Raw genomic sequence first — 14,830 nt, 5'->3', positions numbered from 1 at the left:
CTGGCAATATACTTGATGTATTTAAGCTGCCACACAATTGTTTAAGAGTTGGGAGCTGGAATCGTTTACAGGGTTGTGCAGGTGCAGGTGCAATCTAACATAAAAGCTATTAGCTACGGGGGTGATTGTGTTGGTTATTAATTGTGCTTAGCGCCCAGAAGGTCATGCTGCAGGGTGCTGACACTTGACTCTGAAGAGAAGGGCACACTACACTAACGGAAACACGCAAGCACAAACATGCACACAAAAGGGCTTTTTAGCTGCATTAATGTTTACCTTTAGACGTTTAATTGCCTGGATTCAACTAAGAGCAACACTTGGAGGGGCTATATGCGTGTCAAGCTATATCATTTCCAGAGAATAGGTTGGTGGAGTGGGGGCTCAATCAGCTTCTGAAGCAGCTGATGCACCTCTATTACTAGAAAAAAGCTTAATAGCAGTTTCTGAAGCAGGTGATGCACCTCTATTTCTAGAAAAAGCTTCAAATTCACAAGCGCTGCACTAGCAAACCTACATTATTTCAAGCGTAGCAGGCACAGAGTCTCTGCCCGCAGGGACTGGCAGGGGCAGTGTAAGCACATCCAAGTCTGCATATCCCGCCTTGTAAATCAGCCAATGGGAAGCTGTCAACATGGACTGGTACACACCAGTCACAGAAGGTGGGCAGTCTAACACTGGACTGGACTGCTGTCACTCGCCTCACCCGACCCAGCCCCAGCATAGCTCAATAGCCAATGGGAGCAGCTGGTGTGTGTTACAGCGGCAAGAATGGAGAAGAGGCCAAAAAGGCCTAAAAATAAACAAAATGACGGGATACAAAAGTGAGCACCAGGCCACGAGCTACTGACATGTTGTCAGCAAGCTAACAGTAGCTGGCGATCAACAGGTTGGAGACCCCTGGGATAGAACAAGGTTGTCTGGAAGCTCTTTGGCAACTCTGAATATGGAGTAATTGGTCTTAAAGTACACATCGGGTAGACGGGGTTTATCGCAAGAAAAAAAAAGTTAAGTAGGAAGTTTATCCTACTGGGATTGGTACCTGCGAAGAGGAGAATAGCCATCAGGTCGTTATCTCCCATAGCCACTAAGGTGCCTGAATGGTTGAGAGATATGGCAGAATGGGCAGTGGCAGACGAAATTCATATGCAACGCACTCGTAGAGTCAGCAAGCTAGCAGATGATCTGCAGGTATGGGCGGAAATGATGGCCGATCTACTAGAGAGCCTGGATGCCCTTCCCCTGTGAGTTAGAGGTGGGAGATCTTCCCCCGTGAGTTAGAGGTGGGAGACTGAGAGGTGAGGTGTAGTTTCTGGTTATGGAATGGGTGGCATTCATGTTTCACTTCCACTTGGACCTTTATGTAATCATTTCCCCATATCAATCACATGGATACGCCGATGATATACAAATTGTTTATTCAATTCAAAAAGGCGCTGAGGCGGAGACTGGCTCAAAATGCTATAATTGTATGCAGGGCAATCGCTGTATGGATGGCATCAAACTGCCTTAAACTTAAAGCAGGGAAAACCGAGGTTATCATCTTTGGGAACACGGCACATCAGTGGACACCTGATTGGTGGCCAGATACAATGGGCGTGCCCCCAACTCCAGTGGGCAGGGCGAAAAACCTTGGAGTGATTGTTGACTCGAAACTGGCATATGGTGATCAGGTCAGTAGGGTAGTTTCCGCCTGTTTTTTCATCCTGCGTATCCTGCGTAAAATCTAAATTTTCCTTTTGGAACAAAGTATGAAAATAGCAGTCACGGCGCTCATTCTCTCACGTCTGGATTATTGAAATGGTCTCTTCATTAACATCCAGAAGAGACAACTGTCCAGACTCCAGATTGTGCAGAATGCGGCAGCCAGGCTGCTTTCAGGGACCCCTAAGATTGTTTCGGTGAGGGCAGGACTTCGAGCCGTTTACTGGCTCCCGGTCGAACTCCGGATTCAGTTTAAGGCTATGTGTCTAGTTTTTAAGGCCCTTAATGGTATTGGCCCTGACTTTCTGAAGCAATCTATTCAGTGGTACGTTCCTGGAAGAGCCTTACGTTCCACGCAAGCAAAACAAGTCACTCTTTCCCGCGTCAATAAACAGAGCTGGGGTGGCAGGAGTTTTTGTTATTGTGCCACCAAAGCATGGAACAGTCTTCTTTTCCTTCTAAGGAACTCGATAGAGCTGCTTTCGTTTAGTAAGGAATTAAACACCTGGTGATTGTTTTTGCCCACATGTACAGTCACAGATTCCGTCAGATGGTAGCGTATACCGCCAGGACACCTCAGGGTAACAGAGCGCTTTAAAAATCTTAGTAACATTAACATGGATGACAAGTCATTCAAGTGTTATTTTTAGTCCATTTATACTTAACCGAGCGGGGCAGGCTGGGATGGGTGGGGGTCGATCTAAAGTTCTTTGTGTATGGCATATTGTGATGTATACCCCGGTTTTACTTAAAAGGCAATGAACATATTTACAAAAGAAAAGCAACTTTTAACAGGTCACTTAGGCTCCTCCAAGCAAGCGGTTCTCTTCTTAGTAGGGCAAATAAGTAGCCAAATGGCCATAAACAGTTACTGGTTTGTGAATTCCCATTTAGATGCACCTGTAATAAATGGACACATTTGGAATCCACCGAGAAAAAACACAAAATAAAACCCTGAAGTGGATTACAGTGAAATTTTACATAAAGCTGATGCCCCGTGTGTAGTATGTGGGGACAGACTCAGTCTCGTCTGTCTTTGCCTGAAAGGCCACAGAGACTATTTGAATAATCTTAAGATTGAAGACCGCTGAAATATTACTTCATAAGGCATCTCGTTATATCCTTCCTTGACCTTCTTGACTAAAGCTAAAAAGAAAGGCAAAAAAAGTACACACATTGCTACCTATATAAATAACATTTGAAATTTAAGCTATCATTATCTCACCAAGGGCCTAATGCAATAATATTCAACGTAATAAATCGTAAATTCTGAATAATAATTTCCAATTTGTGATTTCTTATTTGGAATGAACTAAAATGTTTTCTGTGGAAGTGGTCACAATTTGCACACCCTATGTTACCGAATTAATTGGTATTTTGCTAACAAACCCATGTGTTAATTGGTTAGTACACAAACTACCAAATCATAGTAGGTCGCAATTTGACCTACTTCATTCATATGAATGTGATAGGTTGCAAATTGCGACCCATTACAATTGGCTAGAGTCACAGATAAGATGGCCTCTTGGGGTTGGCAGACCACCAGTTTTCTGATTAATTTTAAATAAAGCACTTTTTTTTTATGTAGCCCAGTAAAAAAAAAAAAATCCCCCTCCCTTTGGCGAATTTTGACTTTGAAGTAATATAGTAATGTTTTGTGACTGGATTTCGGCAGCAAAAACATTAACAAATAACTTAAGGAATCGGTATTTGGAAGGGATCCCTTTTACATGCCCCTTCGAAATAATTCTGTAACTACTCGCAAACCCAAAACGCGATTTAGTAATGTGTTACTGAATCGCAATTTGGGCTTTGTACATTTAAAAATGCAATTTTGCAGTTGCAATGGTTCAGATGTTACATCCACAAAATTGCTTTGCACAGGAGGCCCAGAATCAAGTTGCTTTCTTTTGCACATACAATTTAGTAGCCCCCAAAATATCACAAATTAGTTTTGCAGTTTTTTTCCTGAGTAAGCTACACATACAATGGAAAAATATTCAAGTTATAAATGCACTGTTGGCCCCCAGAACTGAAATCAAGGAAAATGAAAACAAAATGCAGCCTAAAAATATTTTAAGGAGCAGTGGTACTCAAAACAGTGGCCGCCTCAGGTGGATTTTGCAGACATTGCTGATGCGAGTTTCTCATCAACATCATAAGGGAGTCTTCCTTACAGAAACTGACTTTTGAAAGCGATTCACAATTTCAATCTAACCTCAAACTAGGATGATTTAGCAGGGATTGGTACAGCAAAGAATGTTCAGGACCGCTGCAAAATACTCTGGTTTAGACGATGAATAAAGAAAAAACACTGGCATCGTATGCTCTGTCATTAGTTCTATATGAATCTGCGGTCACACAAGTGATGTGGTTTTGTGGTTTACCGTCAGCCGTAAAAAGAGCAAAGATTCGGTAAAGGATCCAACTTGAGAACACAGCTGGCAGTTATGATATTCAGCAATGAACACATTCTTGTGTGACATATTCAAAAGCCGGCCTCATTACATTCTTGAGCGGCCCAGGACATATTACACCAAGGAACACATCAGCAAAGTTTTGCGCTGCACATGTGCAAACCACTGCTTCAAGCCGAGGAACCATCTTTGGAAAAATTCCAAAGATGAATTGCCCTATAAAAAGCTGGCATGTTTGTGTGCTTAACAATCCTCATACAACTGGTGCAAAACAGTTGTAATCGCTGCTGATGCAAAGGGAGAACGTTCCTCTAAATAGCCGGTGCACTGAGAGCTGCTATCTGGCATGGAGTCAAGTCGCTGGGAGATCTGAATTTCTGATCATAATGCCATCACACTTCAGTTAGGATGTCATGCTTCGTCATAGGGCGCTCCTCGTCAGACCGGCGCAGTGTTGTGGTCTGTGCAAGGTGACTTAAAATAGGCACCGGACCCCAAAACCGATTAATTCAAAAAGGTTCCAGGACTAAGTAAAAACAGTGGCGCAATCAAGAGTTCCTAAGGTACCAGGTTAGCTTTTTATATGTGCATGGTCAACATGTTTCGTGCCTATGGAGCCCCAACATCAGGCGGCACTTCATCAGGACCTTAATAAACAGGAGGTATTAGCCCCCATGTGGGGCCGGGGGACTCCCCGTAAATAGAGGATGTCCAAAGTGCGTCTGATCCTGGATAGGAATCAGTGAAAAGTCTCCACCTCAATGGTGGGAGTACACTACTTCATAGGCGCAGGGGTGGGACCGGACCACTGTAGGGACCACCTGATTGGAAGAGCGGGCGCTGCCGTCTCATCTAGGCATCTCCCCACGCGTCTGGAGCATAGGAGTAGGACCTCGTTAAATATCTTGCTCTTCCGTCTCCCTTCTGATTTAACATATTCTCTGCTGCCCCTGGATATTTTTGTACGCAGTTTTTTATTCACACGAGCAAGCTTTGGCAAACCAGGTCCTTCCTTGCTGGCTTTTAAAAACGGAAAAAATATTTACAGGCTTGAGTAGTATACATAACCTGTTATGTATGGCATATTGTGATGTATACCCCGGTCTTACTTAAAAGGCAATGAACATATTTACAAAAGAAACTGCTGAAACTTATCAAAGCTTGAGAACTACCTAGGCACTATTCAAAAGACTTCACAAGTGGCACTATTTTGCAGGCCCTGTGCAGAGGCCAGAGAGGGAGTGCCACATCAAGTCCAATGAGGGGTTGAAGCACCTCAGATTAGATTAGGACAGGATCGGGGTGGGCGGTGTCAGCAGTTCAGAGTTCCACGGATGTAATATAGTGCATGGTCCAAGGAGAGACATCTGCCCAAGAAGAAGAGAAGCACAGGGCCATAGGCAGAGGTGGTGGTGTAGGTTCAAGCGTTTCTTCCATTGCCTTCGAAATTTTGGCCAGAAAAATAATCTCACTGCAATTCTGCATTGAAAAGAGGTACATTCTTTATGAAGTGCACCATACCAACTATGTTCCCACCACCCATGCCCCCCCCAATAAAACTTGGTAATAAGATTATATAGAAGATAAAAAGATTATTTTTAAACACTTATTAGTTGACAGGAAACTATTCATCCTTGATATTTTTAATAACACAAATTAGGTTGAGGGACAACCAAACAATTTTGGTTATCACATCACCACAGCACCATAACTACTCCTCCATTTACCCTTTCCTCCCTCACACCCTCTAAACATTCACGAAAGAGCAACTGGCTTTTTCAGAACTTGTTTTCAATAAAGGCACTCTTGCTTCCACAGAGCAGTATCCCGGTTTTATCTGTGTTAAGTTTGAGGCACGTGCTCTGCATCCAACAAGCAATATTGGTCATGCACATGTGGAAGTTGACTTTTGTTTTGGTGGATAGGGACAGGACGAGCGGAGTGTCATCCACGCAAGAAATTACGTTCATTCTTGAGATTTGACCAGGGTGGCTAGAGGGGGCATGTAGGTGTTAAAGAGGGTGGGGCTAAGAGAGGAGTCTTGGAGGAATTCACAGACAATGTCTTTGCATGCTGATGAGTAGGGTGGGAGGTGGATGCTTTGGGTTCTGCCTGTGAGAAATGAAGCGACACTTGGGGAGTGGAAGATGTGGAGGGTGGTGCAGTGAGACACGGTGTCAAAGGCTGCAGAGAGGTCGAGGAGGATGAGGGCTCTGATGTCATATGTAGATGTTTCCGTGCTATGGTTGGGAAGGAATCCTGACTGCGAGGGATACAGCAGGTTGTTGGTTTCAAGATGTTTGGTAAGTTGGATGTTTATTGCTTTTTATAGGACTTTGGCAGGAAAGTGTTGTAGAGAGATGTGTCTGGAGTTTTTGAGGTCTGCAAAAGTTTTTTTTTTTTTTTTAGGAACCGTTTGACTTCTACATGCTTCCAGGCAGTGGGTAAGCGGGCAGAGGTGATGGAGGTGTTAAGGATGTGGGTAAGCTCCTTACTGATGGAGTTGGTTCCCTTGTTAAACATGTCGTGGGGGCAGGGGACCCAGGAAGCTCCAGTGTGAATAAAGCTGATGAGGGTCGACGTAGTAAGGAGTTTCCCAGGTTGAGATGATGGCTGGGCTCTTGTCTTTGTTAGTGCAGAGTGTGATGATGCTGAATAGGGTAAGTTTGGAGTTACAGCAAATTTTTCTTTGAGTAGTAGTATTCAGCTTTAGTTGAGGATATCATGCTATAATGACATGTCTGAACCATGGTATGAAAATTCCAACACTGAGATTAATTCAAGCATTCAATCCATAACTTTATTTGATGCCATTACTGATGTGTAGGGCCAATAATCTTCAAGCCGACCATTCCATTAATAAGATAAGCAATAATACTGCCGATGATGACAGAGTTGATCCATAAACGAAAATCTTCTGGCACCAGCAAATTTATATGAGATGAAGACAATAGTAACAACATTAAGAAAGCAGTTAATAAATGGTTTCGCTTTCCTCCTCTGGGAGGTAGCACCCTATTCCAAGAGTGCAGCCCAGAGTGGTGACAGAGCAACCCAGTAGTTCAGCATGAGGAAACTCTGTCAATTTAAGTTCCTTAGTGAGGAATTTATCACAGCAAATTATTGCTAGACGTCCCCCACACTTGAGCGGTCAGGACCAGTGAATTCTAGAATGCCCAATGGGACAGCATTGTTGAACGGTAAAAAATGTATTCTGTTAAGTTAGCCTCTACTCCTCTTCCATTTTGTCTACCAGCCCCCATTTTTGTGTTTCTGCAGGGACTTTCATAAAGTCAGAAGTAAGAGTTACTTACCTTCGGTAACGATGCATCTGGTAGAGACGATTCTAGCCGTAGATTCCTTAACGTAGAATTATCCCAAGGCGTGAGACTGGATCCAGAAAACTTTTTGCCACAGCATCCCTGCGCGCTGGGGGACGCCACCACGTGACTCCGCCCTGACGTCGTCCGCGTCCATGACGTCAGCGAGGAAACATAAGTCCCACCCCGGCGCGCCTACATTCAGTTTTCTTCGGAGAACTTTTCCGCACCAAAAATCAGAGCCATCACAAACAAAACTGTGAGAATACTGGAACAGTGTGCGAAAAACCCTGCTAAACAGGAGGAAAAAAAACAATGGTGAGGAACAGCACCATGCAGGATAGAGTCAGGTACTGAGGCACCAAGATCTGGAATGAAAGAACAGGACAACGCCACTGGAAAGCAATCCCGTAAACAAATACAACAGCCTCCCCGGGGCAAAAGCATGTAAAAAAATACAAGGCAGACCAAGAAGTCTACAGCCACCGCCCAGAACAGAAGGGGGCACCAAGATCAGAACAGAGAGCAATGACCATTCAGCCCCAGATAATACCAGCAGAGAGAAAGTCTCCCGAAGCCAAGGTCAAGACCAACCAAGGCACCTCAACCCCAAGAACTGCCAAAGACAGAAGTGCAAGTAACAAAGGGAAGAAGAGCGAACCCCACACTGGAGACCAGGGTGCAGGGGCGCAGAAGTGCCCACAAAAGTAGAAAATTGGAGCAACAAGGCGAGCATTCCCAGAGGGAGGGAGGAGGAAAAGGGCACTCGCAAAAAGACAACCACCCGTAAGCAGATGAGTGCAGAAGCCCAAGAGAGCCCTCACAGAATGGGGAGGAAGGGCGGGTCATGAAGTAAACCGCGGCTAGAATCATCTCTACCAGATACATCGTTACAGAAGGTAAGTAACTCGTACATCTGATAGAGACTACTACCCGCAGATTCCTTAACGTAGAATAGATACCCTAGCCATAACCAAGGGGAAAGAGGGTCTGCGAGAGGACCCCTCCCAGCTCAGGTGAACCCAAGGTCCTGACAAGGGACAAATCGCCGGGACAGTGAATAACCCAGTCCCCCTAACAGGGGATGAGCCACAGGGACAGGGAAAACAGCTCCGTCCCCCCCAAGCAGACAAGTACCTCAGCGTCGCGGAAAACACCACCCACAGGGGATGTGTCACAGCGACAATCGACAGCCCCACCCTCACCAAGCAGGAGAAGGAAGGGCAATACAAAAAGAGGCCATCAGCCAATGTACCTGGGACCTCCACTGGAAGCTCCCGGTATAGGCAATATGAAGGGAGACCAGCAGCCAATGTACCAGGAACCTCCATCGGAAGCCCCAGGTACAGGCAATATGAGAGGAGGTCAGCAGCCAATGTACCAGGGACCTTCACCGAAAGCCCTGGTACAGCTGTCATTCAGTTAAAGTGATGGCTGGTTCAACAGTTATTAAAAATTAATTATTAGATGGCGCCAACAGTTGAAATTGCTAGTCAGCGAGGTATCCCCTTTTCTATCAGCTGTATTCTGGTGGTGTCATACAGGATACTCCCACACCAGTATTTGGCTTCCCACTTTAAGCCATTGGAAACAATATTAGTTAAAAACGTCCCCGTCTGCTGATCTTTTGGCATCAATGTAATAACTGTAAGAACAAGCAATTGAGGCCTATTAATGAAACACATATTGCTGGAGACTTATCACCAGTAAAACACCTTTAAAATCCCTCGAACAATGGATATTTCAGTTTCACCGATCACTGTATCCACGTAGCAAACTTTTCCAAACCATAGCATTTATTTCATATCTGCATCGCCATAATTTATTACAAATTCACTTACTCTAATTCCACTGTGCAGAAATATTGCAACCTATCCTTAAATCATAAATGGGGCTTGAAAATACTTAGAGGGGAAATCTAACAACCTGGGACGCTTCTGCTAAAGGTTGCCTTTTCATTTCCGTATCGACAGGTAAGGATTGTTTAAGCCACAGCGCTAAATCCAGAAAAGTAGACAACAGGAAACAAGCAAAAATGAAAGTAAAAATTGTTACCAGAAATGAGCTCTAACTAAAAGGGACTATAATTGTTAGCATGTTATTCCATAATGTGCATGCATTTGGTTTTGGCATTCTGTGGCAGTGAGGGATTTTTGCTACAACTGGGCGGGAGGGTGCTCCTTGAGAAGGGCGTTTGGCTGCAACCAACATTGCATTGGAGTACTTAGGGACAAGAAGATCCTTAAACCAGGTTTCTATGTGATCCAGCACCGTGGGGCCACCATTGCCCTCCAGGGGGCCCACAATTCAGATATTACTACACCGAGCACATCTCTTTGCAAGTTCTGAATGATTCTCGATAAACACGACCCACTCCATTAGGTCCTGGTGCTTCTTCTGGAGATCTGCAGTGTGGGGTTGAGGTCAGCCAGTGTCTTTTCAGACTGAGTGACCCGTTCCACAAGTTTTCTGTGGTCGTCTCACAGAAGATGACAGAGGCGTCCCTCCACAACTGCAGGCGGGCCCCACATCGTAGGACGCATTTTAGGAAGGATCAAGGTCGTAGTCAGGAGAGGCCTGTGATGGCCATCTGTGCCACTAGGCAGGCAGCACAAGGCACACCTCCTTGATGTGTGGTACGGCCACCAAGCAGGCCATGAGGAAGGAGCCCGGCCTGGCCCAGCCACACCCTCAAAGCAGGCAGTCACACAACAGCAAACTGCTGTGCAGTCTCTGTTAGTCACACTAGGCAGGCCCCAAAAACTCACTCGGGGACCTAAAGTCAGACAGAGCACTGGGCATTGATGGGGCCTCTCCTACCACTGCCTAGTGACTCCTGGGAGTCAGCAGCAACACACTTCTGCCAATGGCCGTGGAGCAGCAAAGGTGGAATCGGCCCGCAAGTCATAATGCTGCTCCGGTAGTCTCAGGCGTGCAGCACGGAAGGCCGCCAAGGCCAACCATTCACCAGGAGGAACATTTTCCAGATTGGGCTCAGGGAGACTCCCCGAGTAAATAACTTGGGTGGAGTAATAAGCCTCAAGCCGGGAGCACTCTGCTTAGGCATCCACCATATTAGCTATGCAAAAATCGTCCTCTGCTTTTTATAATCTTTAGTAGACATTTTACACAGCTCGTTAAATAAAGCACATGGGAATACCAAATTAATAAATCACACAAGTGTAGTTTTTGGACAGTCCTAAGCAATTCACATGTCAAAGTAACTGAATGAAGAACACTTATTTATTTACTTAAACTTTAAAATGCTGTAAGACTACAGAAACTATGCCACAATAGCAACAAAAAACAAGCATTTACAATGCAATGGTCTCGGCAGCATTAAAGGTAGAGCTATTGGCATTGCGCATGATTTATTTTTTTAAATCATAATAAATGGCATTTACAATGCCGATAATTATATCTTTCGCAAATGTGACACCTATAGCATTTGTAATGCAATATGTGTTGTATATACGTGACTTACATATATGGATATTACAAATAACAATGGCTTTTATTTTTTTTAATAACTAATACTTAAATAAAAGTGTCAGGCTTGTACTTGTCCTTTAGTGACGTAGGATAATCAATCTACCAATGCCCAATGCAATTGCCAATCATCTTACATGTCTTGTTAGTGCACATAAAAATGAAACACCATGCAGCAGCGCCATGCAGGCAGGGGGCGTATGAAGGGCAGCTTTCAAACAGACCCACACCAAAATCCAGTATTCGTCAAGTTTTGTGCCTTCCCACAGATGTGCACCATATTACTGTTGTGTTCCGCGCCTCTCCAATGCCTGAAATCATGACAAAGTTTAGCCCTGCATAGTTTCTCTGGCGACCAGTGCCAGCGGCGGACAGTCTTCAAAAAGCTATATTTTAGCAAGCTTTACTGAACCCTTTGACGTAATCTGCTAGTCTGGTTTCCCACCCTCCTTCACGCAGTGTTTCCCCTCCATGTGAACGGTGTGTAGGTTGGGCTGGGGAAAACACAGTGATTAATCAGGGTGGCAGATGACCTCCAGTATATGGACACAATCCAGAATATTATGCAAAAAAAAACCACACACAGCATCTGGTCATTTCTGAGCAAGTTTTAGCGCCTGTTTCCTTCACGCCATCCACTGGGGAGTCTGTATTCTCGTTCAGCAGCATTTTCGTGTCTGGAAAACGACAGGCAGAGCCTCAGAGCGCAGGAGACAGAAATCCGAAAAAAAAGCCATTTCACTGGGCGCTTCAGATGTACCGAGGACAGACAGAACTTTCGCTTCACTCTGCCTGGTTTTTGTCAGTTTATCTTTCAAAGCATAAGGACACTGCATACTGTTCTTCTAGGCCCTATCATTTTTTTAATATCTAAATTGATAATTAATTTAAGGAGGACAGGTTTGCAGGATGTGGGAGATTGCACCTCTCCACAGAAGTGCAAATAGTTTCCCTGGTGTCAGTTATTGAATTCTTTGGCTTTGTTCTTCGTATAATAAATTCAATAATTCCTGCTACTCGTCGAAAAGCGCTTCAACACCTCGTCAGGAGTTGTAGGCGCTATATAAAAACAGTTACAATATTTTTGTGCCTACAAAACCACTCACAAATGACGCTCTGTGCGTTTTGCGACGGCTGCTTTTTATTATGTTTTCTATTTTGTGTCTGTACACCTGGTTGGGCCTAACCATTCCTTTACCCCATGTCAGATGATGTTTCTACGGAATCTCTCAAGTTCCCCGGTCCCACCCGAATCAAACATTAAGCGGAACCAAAACAACACATTTTTTAAATAGGAAAACACATATAAAGAAAGTTGTTTTTTTTTTGTGCAAACTACAAAGGCAAGAATTTGGTAACGACATCCCCTGTCCGAGCGGCCTTCTGTCAAATTATCAGAGGTCGATGTGGCTGCAGAAACTAGATTTAACATATTTGTGCTTTAAATTAATTTGTGCTTTAAGTTAAACCCAGGCTGATGCCTGAGAGACAAAATGCGCGTTTTAAAAGCATAATAAAGGCAATTTATATACACTTACCCGGCATCCAGCAGTCAACGGGTGCAAGGAATTCAGAACACATCCCTGGCAGGTCTGTAAGGCGCGCCCCAACAGACACGTCTGAGTCTCTGCCTGCCTGTGCGCACACATGTGTGCCTGCGTCTTGTTAAATTTTGCCACACAGGGCAGCGGAGACGGTGAATGTGCATCTTTTAGGAGTTGAGCAGGTCTGAATATGTGTAGGTATTCGCCGTCCCTACCAGTAAAGGCTGTAAAAATGTGGCGTATAATATGTGCATAAAAAGGATGCCTGCATTTACATGAGGAGACGGGATTGTGTTCGGCAAGCTGCCTGCTCCCTCAGCTCAGGCTGGCAGATACTTTGCAATTCATAGCGCTGGTAATTTGCCGTTAGGGGCAAAACGTGGAGAGAGAAACAATCAGAGAATTGGGGGGAGGGGGGAGAAATTTGGGCAAGCGCTCGGCTAATAGACTCTGAAAGGAGAAATAAAACAAGCCTATCACGGAGAGCCATCCAATGCTGCTCTGCCGAGTGACGCTGCTGACCAGTGTAAACTTCTGTTACTTACAGGGCACACATAGCTGACGGAAAAGTAAGACTCGCTCACCAACCCGCGAAAGTCTCTGAAAGAGCAGGGCAACAGCCAGTCAGGTCAGGTGTCAAGCAGCTAGTCTGGTATTGGCGGATGTGAACTCATCTCGATTTAATTCTCCCCAGACTCGATTCCACTCCCTCAATATAGTGCCGCCTGTGGCGGACCGCCTCCCTCACCCCCCCTAGCTACGCCGATGGGGTGGTGAGACCGAGAGAAGGAGGAGGAGGTGCAGGGGAGGGGTGTCCTGGAAAAGGATGTCCAAATCAGGGGAGGGGGATGAGTTGTGGAGGAGGGAAGTGCGGGCCGGGAGAAGGAGGAGGAGCGGAGACCTCCGGGGTCTGAGAGAGGGATCGGAGAGTGTGCGAGCCAATGAAGGCCGAGGTCAGGGGCAGAGATCAAAGGGCTGCAGCCGCAGAGAGGAGCCCGGAGCGCGGCGAGACCTCCGGACCAACAGGGTGTCCGGGCGGCCCCAAGGACTCCCAGATCAAGCAGCAGCGAGGAGTGCGGGGCTGCCCAGCGAAGCCGGAGGTAGCGGCCACGGACACACACTCTCTGCCAGGAGTCGCTCTGGAGAGCTACGGAGGACGGGGACCCGCAGAGGGGAGACCCGGGCGCGCTGCAGCCGGAGACCCGCGGGAAGCAGAGCAAGACCCGGAGGAGGGACGGTGAGAGGGCGCCGGGCGACCGGGCATGGATGGGTGCGAGCCGCGCCTGGATATAGGGTAAACTGCACCGCAAGGGGCATGCGCGTCACACTTCAAAGGCATCACGGTGTGGATGTGTGTACATGTGTCTCTGTATGTGTGCGTGTATGTGTGCTCGTGTGTATGTGCTCGTGTGTGTGTCTGTGTGCGACGGCGGGGGGAGGGGGGAGTGTCTCTGTCTGCGTGCATGTGCGCTCGTGTGTGTGTGTGGCCGCATGCGTGCAGGGGGAGGTGTGCCTGGGTATGTTTGTGCTTCCCAGGAAACAGCCTGGCCGAGCGCGGCGCGTGCCAGTCGGCGCGTGCCACTTTCAAATCGCCTCCAAGGCGATGCGCGCGGCCAGGATTGTCTCCTGGGAAGCACACACGCCGACTAAAGAGCCTCGGCGGAGACGCGCTTCGCGCGTTGAGCCGAGCCCTAAAAAAAGGACTCGCTCCTTACTGAATTATTAATTATTTATCAGAGAAGAATGGGAACAATCTAATAACCAGTACTCCAGAACACAACAATCTCCCTATTCAAAGCTGAAACAAGTTGATTTTGGATCACAAAACGTTTAACCAGTAAGTACAATTTTTAAAAGAAGAATATGTGCTTACCTGGCAACAAAACAGCTTCTAATTTCTTAATCTTGGTTTCCGGGCTTATCTTGTCTTCTTTCTGAAAGTATACCAGCACAAAGCTATAAAGGATGCTAGGGTCGAGTAAAGTTTCAAGTTCATATAAAAATTGAGTATGCTGATGCATTAGCAAAAACACGAAATGTGAAATATAATTAAGAAACAAGAAAGTAAAGCTAGCTACAGTACCAGCTCTAAATAACAGAACACCGCAAGAAAAATTCAGCTAATACAAAGACTGCAGCAAACAGATGTAAGGGGGACAGACAATCCAGTAGCAAATGTCATGTGATGCAGAGAAACAAGAAGGGCCAACTCGACCGACACAGAGAAACAAGATGCACCTAACATCAAGAGGAACCAAAAGCACCAAAATAAAATGACCGAAAGCGAAGTGAAGCAAAACAGTAAACAGTAACACCAGTGTCAGCTGACAGATAAACCAAATCGAAGTGGCAGAGAAAC

The 14,830-nt window shown here is 45.8% G+C and overlaps 1 protein-coding gene across 1 annotated transcript in view; it reads right to left on the bottom strand.

Moving 5' to 3' along the window:
• Window positions 1–14,830, bottom strand: part of MTMR10 (myotubularin related protein 10) — a 434,430-nt gene that overhangs the window by 373,786 nt on the left and 45,814 nt on the right. The window contains exon 2 of the mRNA XM_078684918.1: window positions 14,345–14,405. Within this exon, the coding sequence (XP_078541044.1) occupies window positions 14,345–14,405 (61 nt within the window). The remainder of the gene's footprint in view (window positions 1–14,344; window positions 14,406–14,830) is intronic.

This window comes from Lissotriton helveticus, chromosome 3_2 (assembly GCF_964261635.1).
Source record: "Lissotriton helveticus chromosome 3_2, aLisHel1.1, whole genome shotgun sequence".
NCBI classification, from domain to species: domain Eukaryota; kingdom Metazoa; phylum Chordata; class Amphibia; order Caudata; family Salamandridae; genus Lissotriton; species Lissotriton helveticus.
The sequence above is the reverse complement of the archived record's forward strand: the minus strand, read 5'-3'. Positions and strand labels throughout refer to the sequence as shown.